Source organism: Taudactylus pleione, unplaced genomic scaffold (genome assembly GCF_031769625.1).
Source record: "Taudactylus pleione unplaced genomic scaffold, aTauple2 ptg000360l, whole genome shotgun sequence".
NCBI lineage: Eukaryota > Metazoa > Chordata > Amphibia > Anura > Myobatrachidae > Taudactylus > Taudactylus pleione.
In genome coordinates this window covers 4,144,311-4,160,067 of record NW_028284761.1, presented here as the reverse complement: position 1 = coordinate 4,160,067, position 15,757 = coordinate 4,144,311, and the positions used below count along the sequence as shown (strand labels likewise).

Below are 15,757 nucleotides of genomic sequence, written 5' to 3'. Positions count from 1 at the left end.
TACAGAAAACGTATATAACATGAACTGGCTTTAAATATTCTGGTATCTATTCTCCAGCAGCTGCTATAAATGACCAATTTCATGTCCTTAAACATAGCTTTATGCCTGAAAGAAAGCACTAATGATACATGAGTGCAATCAATTGCACCAAGAACATTAAGAGTTTGAGCAATATTGTAAAAGTCATGTTTAATTTCAACCTTACTGCAAGGCTCTGTGGAGAATGTAATGAACAGTTTTTAATACCTGCTTTAATATGAAATAACACGCTGAAAGCAATGTAGTGAAAAATAAAATATTCTGCCAGAGAGTCTTTTATGTGTCTGACGCCAGGTCCTCGATGACTCAAAAGAATGACAAAATCATGGTTACTGTGTGCACTAATTGGACATTAGCAGACAGACAATGGAGCACAATTTGTTTAGATAGATGACAAGTCCAAGCTTCAGTCGGACGGAGGCTAATTCCACCTCACCCCCTTCCATGCTACAGTACCAATCAAATAGGATAAGAGGAACAGGGTTATTTTGGTGTGATCCAGTGATCGAAAACAAATGTCCTGACTGACTGACTCACTGACTCATCAACACCCAGCTCAAACCCCTGAACCTAGAAACATGAAATTCGGGGAGTATATTCCTTCCATGACGTACAGTAGGTGCCCACTAAGCAGGGATTTTTCAAAATTTTACTCCCAAGAAGGTTAAAAGGGCTAAAATGTTCCTCCCCTGTGCAATGTCCTGACTGACTCATCAACGCCCTGCCTAAACCCCATGATCTAGAAACATGAAATTTAAGGAGTATATTTCTTCCATGACGTAAGCACCCACTAAGCTTGGATTTTTCAAAATTTGACACCTTAAGGGGGTGAAAAGTAGAAAACTGTTTCCTCTCGTCCGAGGTGATTGGGTGACAAAGAAACATGTCCCAAGTGCTGTGGGACTGTAAGCTCATTGTCTGGGTTGAGTGGCAGCTTCAGAGGCTGCAGTGCAGCCCAATATTCAAATAGGGGAGCCACACCAACTACCAGTGATGTTTGGCAGCATTTGTGGTGGCAGTTGGTGTGGCTTCCCTATTTGAATATTGGACTGTGCTGCAGCCTCACCTCTGGAGTCTCCACTGCTAAGGACTTAACACTAGTTTTTTTTCCATTTGGACACTTCACTTGCTTTGGTTGAGAATGAGCATCTGAGGTGGGGGCAGAAGGGGACAACAGGACAGGTGGAGGAGAGGAGGAATCAGTGAGGGAATGGTGAGGAGATGTAGGAGGAGACAGTGGGAGAGGTTCTATGTCCCTGTGGAGGGAGGCATCCTTTATAATACACCTTTGTACAAATGTGCTTGTGTTTTTTGCTCTTAATGCCAAAACAAATTGTTTGCAAATAAAAACTCTTATGTGATTGAATCATATATGTGTTCACATTTTACTTGCCTTGTTGGGGTTTTCTGCTGTGATGACCCAAACACACTGAGCATTACTATCATATTGAAATGGGAAGTTAGGAGACATGAATGTGCCGCTTGGTCCCTGGAGATTAGATCCACAAGTCTTCACTGAAAGAAAAAACTGCACTTTAATATTCATTCATGGATAACAATCACATTAATATAATTCATTGTACTGTATCTTCCACATTGTACTTTATTTACAACAATGTACTGTATCTACAACATTGTACTGTATCTACAGCAATGTACTGTGTCTTCAACATTGTACTGTATCTACAACATTGTACTGTATCTACAATAGTGTATTGTATGTTCAACATTATACTGTATCTTCAACAGTGTACTGTATCTTCAACACTGTACTGTAATTACAACAGTGTATTGTATCTACAACATTGTACTGTGTCTTCAACATTGTACTGTATCTACAACAGTGTACTGTATCTACAACATTGTACTGTATCTACAATAGTGTACTGTATGTTGAACATTATACTGTATCTTCAACAGTGTACTGTATCTAAAACAGTGTACTGTAAAGTTTCTACAACAGTGTACTGAATCTTCAACATTGCATTGTATCTACAACATAGTACTATATGTACAACAGTGTACTGTATCTTCAACATTGTACTGTATCTACAATAGTGTACTGTATGTTGAACATTATACTGTATCTTCAACAGTGTACTGTATCTACAACAGTGTACTGTAAAGTTTCTACAACAGTGTACTGAATCTTCAACATTGCATTGTATCTACAACATAGTACTATATGTACAACAGTGTACTGTATCTTCAACAGTGTACTGTATTTACAACACAAGCACACATTACAATCACAAATATTCAAAAAAATAGATAATTGTAATTAAGAACTAACATGCACCCAGCATGTAATGGGTTTAAGCCCAGATACTAATGATGAGACCTGTGGATGGAAAAACAGTTGGCGGAATAACCTTCCACATAAAGAAGGACAGATAATCTTCATACTGTACAAGGGTTAGAGGTGTGTGGACCCACTTGTTTTGGTTTTGGTTGTAATTCATTATCATGTTTTGGTTTTGTTAAAACTACCCTCAAGTGTTTTGGTTTGGATTTGATTTTGGTTCAGTTATGGATTCCTTCAAAATCAATAAAAATCGATAACAAATGATAAAACATCTATTTGAGCCTATTTACATGCGATCCACAACCCGGGTTTGTTTTTTAAATTCGAGTTCCGAACTGACTGCAGAACCAAACTCGGAACCCCAAAGTTCTCTAACATGGGTGGACACTTGCATTAGCTATATGTGGGAAACAGGCTGGCCTGACCGAATGAATAAGTGACTACGGATGACTCTGACTCAAAACCAGCTCCGACTGCTCTTCAGTTCAATAGTGACACAGAACAAGATTTTATTAGTTTGCAAATTTAGACATTAATAACATTTAAATGGTTATGATTCTGTATGGGTTTTGTACTTTTTCAAATTAGGTTTCCGATTCGGATTTAATTAAACATAAATACAGCAGTTTTTTTTTATCATATCAGTTAGCTCAGTTATATGAAAGCTTTGTTACATACCATAAGGGATTCCCACCTTCTACCTCCTGTTATCACCTTTGTCCCAAGCTACTTAAACTGGGGTGCATTCACTTGGCACCCACCCCGTTTGCTCAATGAACCAGGGTACAATTACCTATTATTAACGGGGATCTCTGTTAGTCACATAATGGGCAGTGGGCATCAGAGGATTTAATGCATAGATCACAATGTGACTGCTGGCGTCTGGCTCACTTGGCACTTATCATTTCTAGCAATGTAACAAGTTGCTCCCTCCTCCTGTATTTATATAGGTCACTGCAGAAAAATGTCCAGCAAAGCTCACCATAAGCAATACATATTGGGACTTTGCATTATGCAAGCAGCTAAGGTTCCACATTAGCAACCCCCACCAAAGTATCAGGTTTGGGATATAAGAATATCATATTGAGGGTAGAATGTGCAGAACCCCTTTATGAATAAAACTAGCTGAACATAACTGTTCATGTTTAATGTACAGTGTTCTATTGGAGTAGTGAACAGCGGGCCTGATTCAGCAGCACAGGATGGAATTGCAAAGCTGCACACAAGCAGGAAACAGAGGCCATCGCCGCCCCCTCACACCCGTACATGGCAGCACACTGTCAATCGCTGACAGTCTGCTGCCGCTCTGCATATGAACATGCAGGACCTGTACTGCACATGATTACGAGTCCGGCGCTTGCGCAGATTCCCAACCATGGGGAATCTGCTTTCAGCTGCTGAATAAGGCCCTTTATACACTCAACAATACTGTCTATATGCAGAAAAGTGAGATAAAGAAGGTACAATATATAGTTCAAGGGAAATTTCGTTTTGTATTGCTTGTTTAACATATTGAGGTAACAAAACTATGGTACACAAATAATAGACTTCGGTGATGTCTGTTATACCTTTTGGTCACAACGACTAAAGCAGAAATATTTCAAAGTTCGTTAAATTAAATGTTCCATGTGATTTACTATACTTATACCTCTTTTCCACCAAAAACCCAGGTCAGACCCCATTTACACTGCATCTTCGATCTGGGTTACTCCCAGGTCAACCTTGTTCACCTTCACACTGAACCCAGGTTTGCCCTGCTAAACCTGTAAGGTCATAAAAAGTGGGAGGTGACTGCTCCACAACCACCAACCCGGGTTGCACCGTTTACACCATTACCCCGGTCCATCCTGGGTCCAACTCTGGTAGCTACCTGGGTAGGATTGCCGGGTTACTTAACCCGGGTTATTTTTCAGGGACCCTTTTACACTGAGCTGCAACCTGGGTAGACCCAGCAAAAACCCAGATTTTTGCTTTGGTGTAAATGGGGTATTAGTCAGCCATTGACTGGTTCAATCACATATCTATCTAGTAGCAAAGATTGCAGGTATTTCAAAATAACTAGTTAAATATGCAAAGATTATTAACAAAATATTTGGTATTATTATATTTATTCTGGTTTCTTAAGTGAAACTAAGTAAGGTGCTCTCTGCAGAGAAGGGTATTTGATTCCCCTCCCTTAAATACAATTAAGCCCTAATCACAAGTTAATATGTTTTTAATTATATGATTTGGAGTTTGTGCTTTCATTACCTTCAGCCGAGAATGACACATCAATTTTTTGTTATTCTCAAAAGACAAGTAAATGCCATAATCATATTTTAATGTGTTAAAATTATCCTTTCAATGTGGATGAGCTGACAATTCCCACAGATCACACACACTAATCATTTAATCTCCTCTCATTATGCCGGAGACATCTTTTGTGAACTTGGTTTGTCATACAATAAAGTTTTTTTGGGGATGCATTTTTCCATTAGCCAGAGGCGACCGGTCTTAATGAGACTAATTGAAACCAGGGAAATGACAGATGGAGATTCCTGCATATAAACAGGGGTAGAACCGCTGCCCTCTGTACAAAGGGGCTGATTCCAAGATCTATGCTAATGTTATCGCAACTGCATTCTCTCACGGATCGCAGTTGCTAGAATATGCTAATACCTTCCAAAGCACAGATGAGCATAGAGACGCCCACTGCTGACTTCTCATATCTGTCTGATGACGTACAAGAGCGTCAACATCGGTAACATAGATCAGACAGCCACGCAGTCTATAAGTCACGTCTGACCTGCCTCAAACACTGCGGCTCTCCTGACACGCAGAGAGATTTCATGCTGTGAAGGAGATCGGAACTGCTAATGTATATGAAAAGGCGTGTAAGTGGTCAGACACCGAGAGTAATCGCAACGCAATCGCATGCGTAAATATCAGCATTGCATAAATCTTGGAATCATTTTAAAAGAGCACATACCCCTATTCTTACCAACATCACCTAAACTAAGCACCCCGGGTTAAGCAAAAGAACTAATAGATCCATGAAATCTGAACTTAAAAAAAAAATATTGCTTAATGTTATGTTATTATCATCACCTTGAATGAAACCCTGCAAAATATTATTTTGGTATTTGTTAATAGGTACGATCTGTGCTATTTTACCTATTTAAGTGTCAGAAGAGCGGAGCTCTGTTTACTCAGAAAATGTTGGGAACGTTGCACCATGTACTTGAATAATTGTTTTCATATTGATTTGTACATTTAGCTCTATTACTATTATCTTATTCTTCTTATTACCTTCAACACAGACAAAAGATATCTTTGATTAGGCCTCTGCATTTGGGTTGTAAATGGGTCAGCGATCTGAAGCCGCTCTCCACCACTTTAGGATTTCATTGTGGCAGAGGACATTAGTGTAAGAATTTTTTTGCCCGCAGTGAAGATCGCTGTTTATACCACTGAAGGGATCAGCTGCATCTAACAGCGGTAGCGGGGATTCCCAAGCCGGGTGGCCACCTGCATATGTGTCGGACCTGGGGATTGATAACGTAGCTGGAGATTTGTCTGCTAATACACACTCCTACCCAGCTCATTAGAGCAGATATTGAATACTGGTGCATAGCACTACACCATTTGGGACTTCATTTAGTGCACTATTATTTGGGACTTGTACTGTAGTTCCTCAACTATTCTTCTGTGGTAATTTAGTATATATTTTTGATTCTATGTCTGGTTTTTGAACTTATGGACATCTGATTTAGAGATGCATGATAAAGCCACCACTGCTGCCAATTTATACAGTGTTTAGCGGCTATTTGAAAATATGCAAATATCATAGACCCTGGGATTTGCATTGAAAGACCCACCGGCAGCTTTACTATGTACAAATTCTAAGCATTGGTCACATATCAGTCAATTAACAGACTTCTGAGTAACCCAGTGGTTACACAAAATGGCCGCTGGTAATGAGATGGTGGAGCCATTTTTACTGCACATGGGATACCAGTTACAGGATGAGACATGCCATGAAACCATCTGCAACATGTCGGCATATGAGTCACTCCCCCCCATTGCTGCCCACAAATGTCCCCAGCCTGTCAATCACTTTACAAATAAATCACCACTGCGTGTAACAACGGTAATGAAACTCGACTCGTGTGCAGCACAACACAAAAGCGCAGGTCAGGACCGAAACTAGGATTTTTGTCACCCAGGGCAGTGATTTGGTGCCCCCCCCCCCAAACAAACAAGCAACACAGTATCTTCCCTCACTAGAGAGATCCCATATTTAAAAAATACTTTTTCCTACCCTTAGCACACCTGAGAAATCATTCCAAATGGGTGCATGACTCAGACCTGTTTCAATGAAAGGCAGAGCAGGTTATTGGGTGGTTATTTGGAAATGCACTACTGACCTATCAGCAGGTATAGCTAGGAATATAAAAGGGCAAATATGATTTAAATGAAAACACTGTCAGTCTCCAGGAAAATGTGCTATAAGCTCCACCAGCACCACAGTGAGCCACACAGGCCTTCAAACCCTCCCTGTACTTGTATACAATAATTAATGACTGTCACAGTCAGTGACAGCAATGAGAGTTGTGACTTGTGCAGTAATGGTAGAGCCACAGTGGGGAGGGGGCTAGCTGTGCCGTACCTTGGCTGACAGGTCCAGCATCTCAGCTGGTAGCAGTGATGGCTGCATGGACTTTGCACTGGCTGTGCTGCTACCTGGCCACCGTGTGATGGGTGCAGCATCTAAGCTGGTGGTGGTGCCTTCTACTGCATCCCAGTGGCAGTAGAAGGCACGGACATTGCATTACTACTGCATCCCAGTGGCAGTAGAAGGCACGGACATTGCACTATTACTGCATCCCAGTGGCTGTAGAAGGCACGGACATTGCACTACTACTGCATCCCAGTGGCAGTCAGAAGGCAGATGGAAGGCAGAAGCTGTGCACACACATGGCGATCGCAGTTCACTCACCTTCTCTGCGGAGGGTGGCGGTAGCCCAAAGAAATGGGGCCGGAGGGTACTTGCCCCCAGTGCCCCAATTCCTCAACCTACTTAATCCAGTCATGGTATTGGCACAGCACCCCCTCAGATCCGGGCCCCGCCCTTAGTTGCGGCACTGCGCAGATCAACGATGGTTGCCAACTGTGTAAATATCGGCATTGCATTCATCTCTGAATGTTCCTTAGTATTAATTAGTAGGGCTCTTCTTATTACATTACCTAGCTGTGAACTAGGAGGTTGGCTATACTTATTGCCTTGCTGTTTGGTGGGATATGTTGGGATCACACCTAGCGACTCAGAGCTGAGCCTGTGTGATAGCTGCTGGAGATAAAGAGTTGCATGTGAAACTTCATATAGGTGATGCAGTAAGCCAGCAAAGGGCCATATGGACCTGTGAGCAGTGAGCAGTGTAAGATAGTTGTGCAGAGTTACAGGAACCAGCTAGAGATGGGCCAGGTGGGCCTGTGTGTGTAATGGGCGTCGGCGATAATATAACTGAAGACTATCTATGTTCAAGTGATGAGCTATAAGGAGATAACAATATCTGTGTTCCTAGAAGTCATTTGCAGGGGGAGAGACATAAAATGCCCAAATCATTTCAACAAGGAACCAATGTGGCATGTATGCACCCTGTATCCCTAATAGACTGTTGTAAAACCTGTAGGGTCAAGGACCCCCTCACTCAGGAGTTGCCCACACCCTAGAGATCTATGGGAGGCAACTTGCAACTTACACCACACTATATATATATATACCAAAAGTGCAAGCTGTTTTGGTGATCCTCCTGAAAGCTCAATACTCAATCCACATGAGGAGCTCCTGTATTTATAAAATAAAGCTCTGGCATGTTGCGTATTATCCTAATCTGCATCTGATGCACTTTCCCAGCAATACCACAATTGGGCACTGTGCTGCTGGCAGGACACTAAACTATAACAGTTTGTGGCTAACTACTTAGATGGGACTAAGATATATTAATGAAGGAAAAGAGCAAAATTACAATCAAGTTTGATGTCTGTAAAAATGGCTAAATTCAATTACATTTTATACTAGTTCAATCATGTTTAATCTCTAGTTAGACAAGGTATCTACACAAAGTCAGTCCAACCAAATGAAAAACAAATAAAACAAATTCAAGAGCAGATTTGACAGAACTTACTGTCATCATGTCAGTAACCAATAGCTACAGTAACTATATTTTTCTCTCACTCTGCATAACCTGGGACATTCAATATATAAAAGGTAAAAAGAAAACATTTTATACCATTGATCAACAACTTGTGACCGAGGGCGGTGCCAAGTGTCTGGGTGCCCTAGGCAACATTTCACCCACCACCTCCGTTTTTTCCAATTCATTATATGCCATGCATCAGTGTCCCTAATTTATAATATACTTTGTAGAAATGACCAAACTAATATGCCACACAGCAGAGCCCCAAAATCATAATTTGCCTCATAACAATGCCCCAATTCATAAAATGCCACATAGCTGTATCCCCACTTATGCTACACATAAATGCCTCTGATACATATTGACACACATTTGCACCCCCAATACATAATACACCACACATCTGTGCCCCAATACATAATATTGTTTGCCACACACACTCACCCTGCCAGTACTCAATAACCTCTCCCCACACACACACACGCACACACACACACCCTGCCAACACTTATTAACCCACACACACTCACACTGTCAGCACTCATTAACCCACACACATTGTCAGCACACATTAACCCCTCACACACAATCACCCTGCAAGCAATCATTACCCACACACTCACACCATGCCAACTCATTAAATCCCCACACACATTGCCAGTGCTCATCACCAGTGGCATATCTACCCATTGGCCAGGATGACACTCGCCAGGGGTGCCGATCAAAAGGGGGGTGCCATCCGGCAGTGCCACCAGCAGCCAAGGGGTGGACTACCCCCGCTAGTCCCATGGCCCCACAAGTGTAGGGCAGGCCACAGTGAGAGCAGTCTGCCCTACACAGTTTACAAACACACAGCCGCCAGAGGCGGCTGTGTGTTTATTATAGCAGCCAGCCAATGAGAGTCAGACAGACTCTCAATGGCTGCTGCGTCATCCACGGAGGGAGCTGGCAGGAGCTCACACATGAGCTCAGTCTTCCGGCTCTCCATAGTGCAAGAAGAGCTGGGACTCAAAGCGAACAGCGGCAGTCGTGTCAAGAGTGGGGATCAGGTAAGTTGTATTTTTTTTCTTCTGTGTGTGTGTAAGCCTGGCACAGCAAGGGGGGGACACTGTTTAGTGGGTGGCCGCTACTAGGGGTACTTTATGGGGGGGTGCCCGCTACTGGGGGCACTGTAAAGGGGGGGCCGCTACTGGGGGCAATGCAGCATAGGGGGGACTACTACTGGGGGCACTGTATAGGGGGACTACTACTGGGGGCACTGTATGGGGGACTACTACTGGGAGCAATGCAGCATGGGGGACTACTACTGGGGGCACTGTATATATAGGGGGGACTACTACTGGGGGCAATGCAGCATAGGTGGACTATTACTGGGGCACTGTATAGGGGGGACTACTACTGGGGGCAATGCAGCATAGGGGGGACTATTACTGGGGCACTGTATAGGGGGGACTACTACTGCGGGCAATGCAGCATAGGGGGGACTACTACTGGGGCACTGCATAGGTGGGACTACTACTGGGGGCACTGTATAGGGGGACTACTACTGGGAGCAATGCAGCATGGGGGACTACTACTGGGGGCAATGCAGCATAGGTGGACTATTACTGGGGCACAGTATAGGGGGGACTACTACTGGGGGAAATGCAGCATAGGGGGGGCTATTACTGGGGCACTGTATAGGGGGGACTACTACTGCAGGCAATGCAGCATAGGGGAGACTACTACTGGGGCACTGTATTGGGAGGACTAGTTGTGGGGAAACTGTATAGGAGGACTACTACTGGGGGCAATGTAGCATAGGGGGGATTACTATTGGGGGCACTGCAGAGGGGGGGCACCAGTCCATTACTTTGCCAGGGGCGCTTGGATCCCTAGATACAACACAAGCTCATCACCCACAAACAGTCACACTGCCAGCACTCATTATCCCGTACACATTGTCAGCACTCATTAACCCCCGTACAAACCTTTTCAACACTCTTTAACACACACACACACACACAAGTCTCCACCTCCTAGACACACACTCACCCACCCAGAAATAATTTTTCCCTGCCAAAAGTAATAACAGAGCTGTCTTACCAGGCTCCATTCAGCAGCAGCAGCTCCTTATGTTGTCTAGGGGGGCAGAGCTCCTATGTGAGTGACAGGCTGACTAGAGGAGAGGGAAGGGGTGGCTACCACTGCTGCTGACTCTACTGCACTAATAGGAGACAGTGCAGTGTCAGGGGAGTTAAGGAGGCTTGCCACCTCAGCAGCATCAGCCCTGGTCATCAGTAGTCCCACCTGGGACTGAAAGAGACTTCCTTTTTTTGTATTTTTATTTGAGGAATCAGAGGCGCCCTCTAGTGGCTGGTGCCCTTAGGCAGCTGCCTAATGGTAGAGCTGGCCCTACCTGTGGCACTCCAGCTGCTGTAGAACTAGGCATCCCAGCAAGCCCTGTCACAGGTTTGCAATTAGATAATGCTAAAACTGTGCTGGGATGTGTAGTTTCACAGCAGCTGGAGTGACACTGGTTGCCTTCTTTTATTATGTACTATCATGCACTATTCAATGCAGCAACTTCATCCATTATGTATGCTGGCTGTTATAGATGGAGCAAGCCCCTCTAAAGTAGAAAACAATCTAGAATGGCATTTGCTCATACAACCTACTCCTAGTTGTGCTACATTCACCACATTGTGTGGCTGGTCAGAGGCCTTAGGAAATATTAACCTTACACTGCTGTCTTAAAGGTATCTACTACAGTACCTGTATCTGTCCACATAATGGACAAATATAAACATCAAGGGGAAGATTCAATATGCTGAAAGATGTTTGGCTGACACCTTGCGCTTAGTTAAATCTGAGCCCTAGATGGAGAATTAAGAGTACACAACTGTGAACATGTAAATGCTTAAAGCATATATATACTGTATTAATGGAAAAATAAAGCCCAAGTGACATACTGTATTATTTTATTTTCAGGTTACATCTGTGTCCATCGCAAGTCTGTACATTTCTTTATATATGCAATTCTACAAAATTTTACTTACATTTCATTCCATCCATTTTAGAGTTCCCTATTGCCCTATTGTAATCATGTATCCATTTTCTCTTTTTTCCTTTAGCATGAATAGCTTACTAAGTAATAAGCATTGTGCCGACAACCCTGAACCATGTTTGATGCACTGTTATGAATCTTCTGCTTGATATAAATATCCTTTTGCCAATGAGGTCTGGAAAACTGTACACAGTACTCTAACCAAATCTAACTAAACATATGCAAAGTATATATCTCCTACTACTAATCCCTTTGTCTGTGCAAGAGCCGGTCCTAGGCATAGACAAATTAGGCAAATGCCTAGGAGCATGCATTCCAAGTCTACTCAGCCAGGGCCAACTCAGCTTGAAAGCAGGCAATGATTTGACCGGGACAGGCGGACACACCTCTGCTCTTGCCGTCCTAACGCAATTGGACCTTTCAGCTCTGATCTGGCAGCAGCTCATACAGCTGACAGCAGCCGGACTGGGTAGCAGAGACAGTGGGGGTAGTGGGCAGTAACATAAATAGCCATTGGAGGAGGGCTGCTGGGAATGTCCAGCCACAACAGCTCCTCCCCCCATAGACTTTTGCGGCGCAAAGTAACCTGGGCGACAAACAGGGGGGTTGGGGCGCCAATGCTCTTGCTGGCACAGGGCACTAAAATGTCTAGTTACAGCTCTGTGGCTGAGGATTGCAATGGGTGAGGGATGAAGGATGTTGCTGGCTACTGCTGTGATCTGTACTGCTAGTTGACTGGTGCTGTGCTTGGAGAGGGGTGCTGGGTCAGAGGCAGAACTAGAGATGGTGCTAGGGGGCACTACCCAAAATATTGCCAAGGGCATCAAACTGATTAGGGCCGGCTCTGGCCTGTGCAGCCAAGTACTGTATACAGCTAGATTTAGAACTCTCCTGGCTAAACTGTTTTCTTTCTTCAGATTTAAGAAAATCATCCTAGTCTTTCCTTACTGCCCTTTAAGTCATCACTGTACCACTAGTGAATTGTTTTACACTTAGCAGCATTAAATTACGTTGATTATTCCAAGAGAAATTATATACACTAATGTGATTATTAATAGCAAGTATACAATAGTAACGCTCATTATCATAATTAAAATAAATATACTCAAGTTTTGATGTTTAAAAAAAAAGATAAAATAAAAAGATACAAGGGATCAGTTTCTGTATTACGCATAACACTTTCAAGTTTCCATAATTCAGCTTAGTGTTTTGGATTCATGTAACATACAAAATGGGCAATAATGTGCAATCTATCTGTTAAGAAGGGGAAAAAAAGCACAGTGTATGCTTGGCAGGCTATTTCATATCCAATCATCAGGCACCAATGATAGAATGAAATAATTCTAAAACCTGGCATCAAAATAATTTGTTAGTCTGTAGAGGTTGCGCCTTTATCCAAACAATTATTGGTTTACTCGTGAACAGATAGGATTTTCTGCTAACCAGCACAATTTTCTCCCTATGCTTGGGGTAATAGTGCATTGTGTTAAATATTGATGCTTACATTTACAATATTATTATATCTATGCTTTTGTTTTGTCACATGTTTACTTTGATAGCTCTGTAAATATGCAAATTGTTCAGATTTTGTTTTTAGAAAAAATCATAAGGGATTGCTACATAAAATGCAAAATCCCATAATCTTTTCAATATTCATGGAATGCAGTAACACTGTCTATGCCATCTGTTTTACAATATGACAGTGTATTTATTTACAACATTATTTAAAACCAATTAGGGAACAATTAACAAAAAAATTACTGTACAAAAATCATGAGTTACACAGACCAACCAATGATATATTTTCCTAGTGTGTACATTAAAGGGACTTTTTTTACTTAATTTTTAATGATGCACTGATTTGCAAATATAACATGCATACATTGTTTTGTGTAAAGATTGTATACTGTACTTGTAATATGGAGGTTCTATAACTTTTGAAATGAAATGGTCTATTGTGCATGCCTTCTCGTTTTAGATGAAACTTAAACATATATTGTTGTAAAAACTCTAAAATCTTTACAGCTGGCAAGTGCAGTGATAGTGTTACTATAACAACATAAACTGACATTTTAAAACTCCACAACAGTCTATCCTACTGAGACTTTAGGCTTGCCAACTAGAACATTTTAAACTACAATAAACTATTTGCAATTTAGAATTAATTTTTTTTTAAATTGATGACATTCAAGAAATATTTTATTATTTGTTAAATTAAAAAAAACTCTACAGAATGATACTTTAAAATAATCTACAATTTATGTCTGTTCTTTATTATATACTTTCTATTGTTTTTTATTTATTAAGCTATTTTTACCCGTATATATATTTGTATTTTTCCTACATGTTTTATATAAACATGTACTTTTTAATAATTATTATTTTTTGTTTCTACACTATGCTACTAATTACTGCACTATGCTACTAATTACTAGTGTCAATACTATTAGAAAACAAAGAGAAAATACACAACATATTTTGATATATTAATGTAAGTTTCATTTTTCACTAAGAATAAAACTGTAATAATAGACTCCAGATCTGAACAGTGTAAAGTGCTGCTTTTCAAATTATTAGCAGTGTCATTCATACAGTGGAAAGGAGGAACACCTGTCAATGTCTGAGTGCCTGAGAGCATTAATTTCAGAGGTGATTCAAGTGTCCTTAAATTTTTCAGTAATTTTCAATTTATATCTTATTATATATGTCTATCATAAACAAATATTTAAATAGTGAACTGGTTGCTCTATCAATCATCAGCAACTATCAACAAATAGATCAGTCAAATATCAACAAACACCGTTTATAAAAATTCATGTTGAGTTTCCCATATCCAAATATTCCAAATTACGGAATATTCCGAAATACAGAATTTTTTTAGCATGACTGAGATAGTAAAACTTTTGCTTTTTGATGGTTCAATGAACACAAACTTTGTTTTAAGCACAAAATTATTGAAAATATTGTCTAAAATTATCTGCAGGCTGTGTGTATAAGGTATATGTAAAACATAAGTACATTATGTGTATAGATTTGGGTCCCATTCCCAAGATATTTCATTAATGTTTGCAAATATTGTAAAATATGGAATATTCCGATATCCAAAATACTCCTGGTTACAAGAATTTTGGATATGGGAGACTCAACCTGTAAATACATTACCAATGGTGGCATCTAAAAACTCACCAAGCAGTATTTCAGCATCAATGGACATTGACAGTGGGTACCTCAGTCCTTGTAGATTCAGATGAATGGATGTACACATGGGAAGGGCTTTGTGTTGGCATGTGCATAAAGAGGCAGTCATGACATCTGACTCTGAATCAGGCAAATATTTTTGTAAACTGCCCTTTTTCTTCCTTCATATTACACGGTGATGGAAGCTAGAGAAGCCAATGTCCATCACAGTATTAAAGAGTCATGCATAGAGAACGCACCTCTGCCTGAGTTCCAGTACATTCAACTATCACAATTTAAGAATGGGATCATTGATTAATAATATTAGCTTAGAGTCAATGATAATGGATGTTCAGGCCATCACATAAGGAATACAATGATGGATCTTAGGCCCTCATTCAGAGCGGGACGGGGGTCACCACCCACAGCACATACGAGCGCGCAGGGTGATGGTCGCGATGGTCTTGACCATCGCGGCCATCGCCAGTGTGACCAGAAGCCTGTGGTCGGGGTTTTCGACCACAAGCCCTGGAGTGATTTTGGCTCTATTTTGGCTCTATCTTTCCCTGTACTGCGCATGCGCAGTACAGGGAAAATGGCCGCCGTGGCCATTTTCCTGGTAACCTGTGCATACACTATAGACTCTGGGCACACTCTAGTGCCCAGGGTCTATAACTCCGGCACTGGCCGCGCACTGCTCAGCGCGCTCCCGGCCGCCGGGCGGAGAGGAGGGGGCCCGTGTTGGAGACTGCAAATGGGCCCCCTCCTCTCTAGAAATGCCCCTGAATGGAGGGACCTTAGTATATATCAGAGATGTAAAAAGAAAAGAGAAAAAAGGACCCCAAAAATGAGGCAGACCCCAGACAGATAATTACACTGAATTACAGCATAAGAAAGGAATGTATAAAAATTTAAATTTTATTGGTATTACTAAAATCAATGCTAAGTCTATAGGCAAGAATCACGTGATCAATGTACAACACATGACAAAAAACAATAAAGACAGTCACA

General features: G+C 41.6%; 1 protein-coding gene across 1 annotated transcript in view; it reads right to left on the bottom strand.

Moving 5' to 3' along the window:
- CSMD3 (CUB and Sushi multiple domains 3) overlaps window positions 1-15,757 on the bottom strand; it is a 1,208,248-nt gene that overhangs the window by 582,256 nt on the left and 610,235 nt on the right. Inside the window, exon 11 of the mRNA XM_088444368.1 lies at window positions 1,433-1,554. Coding sequence (XP_088300494.1) covers window positions 1,433-1,554 — 122 coding nt within the window. The remainder of the gene's footprint in view (window positions 1-1,432; window positions 1,555-15,757) is intronic.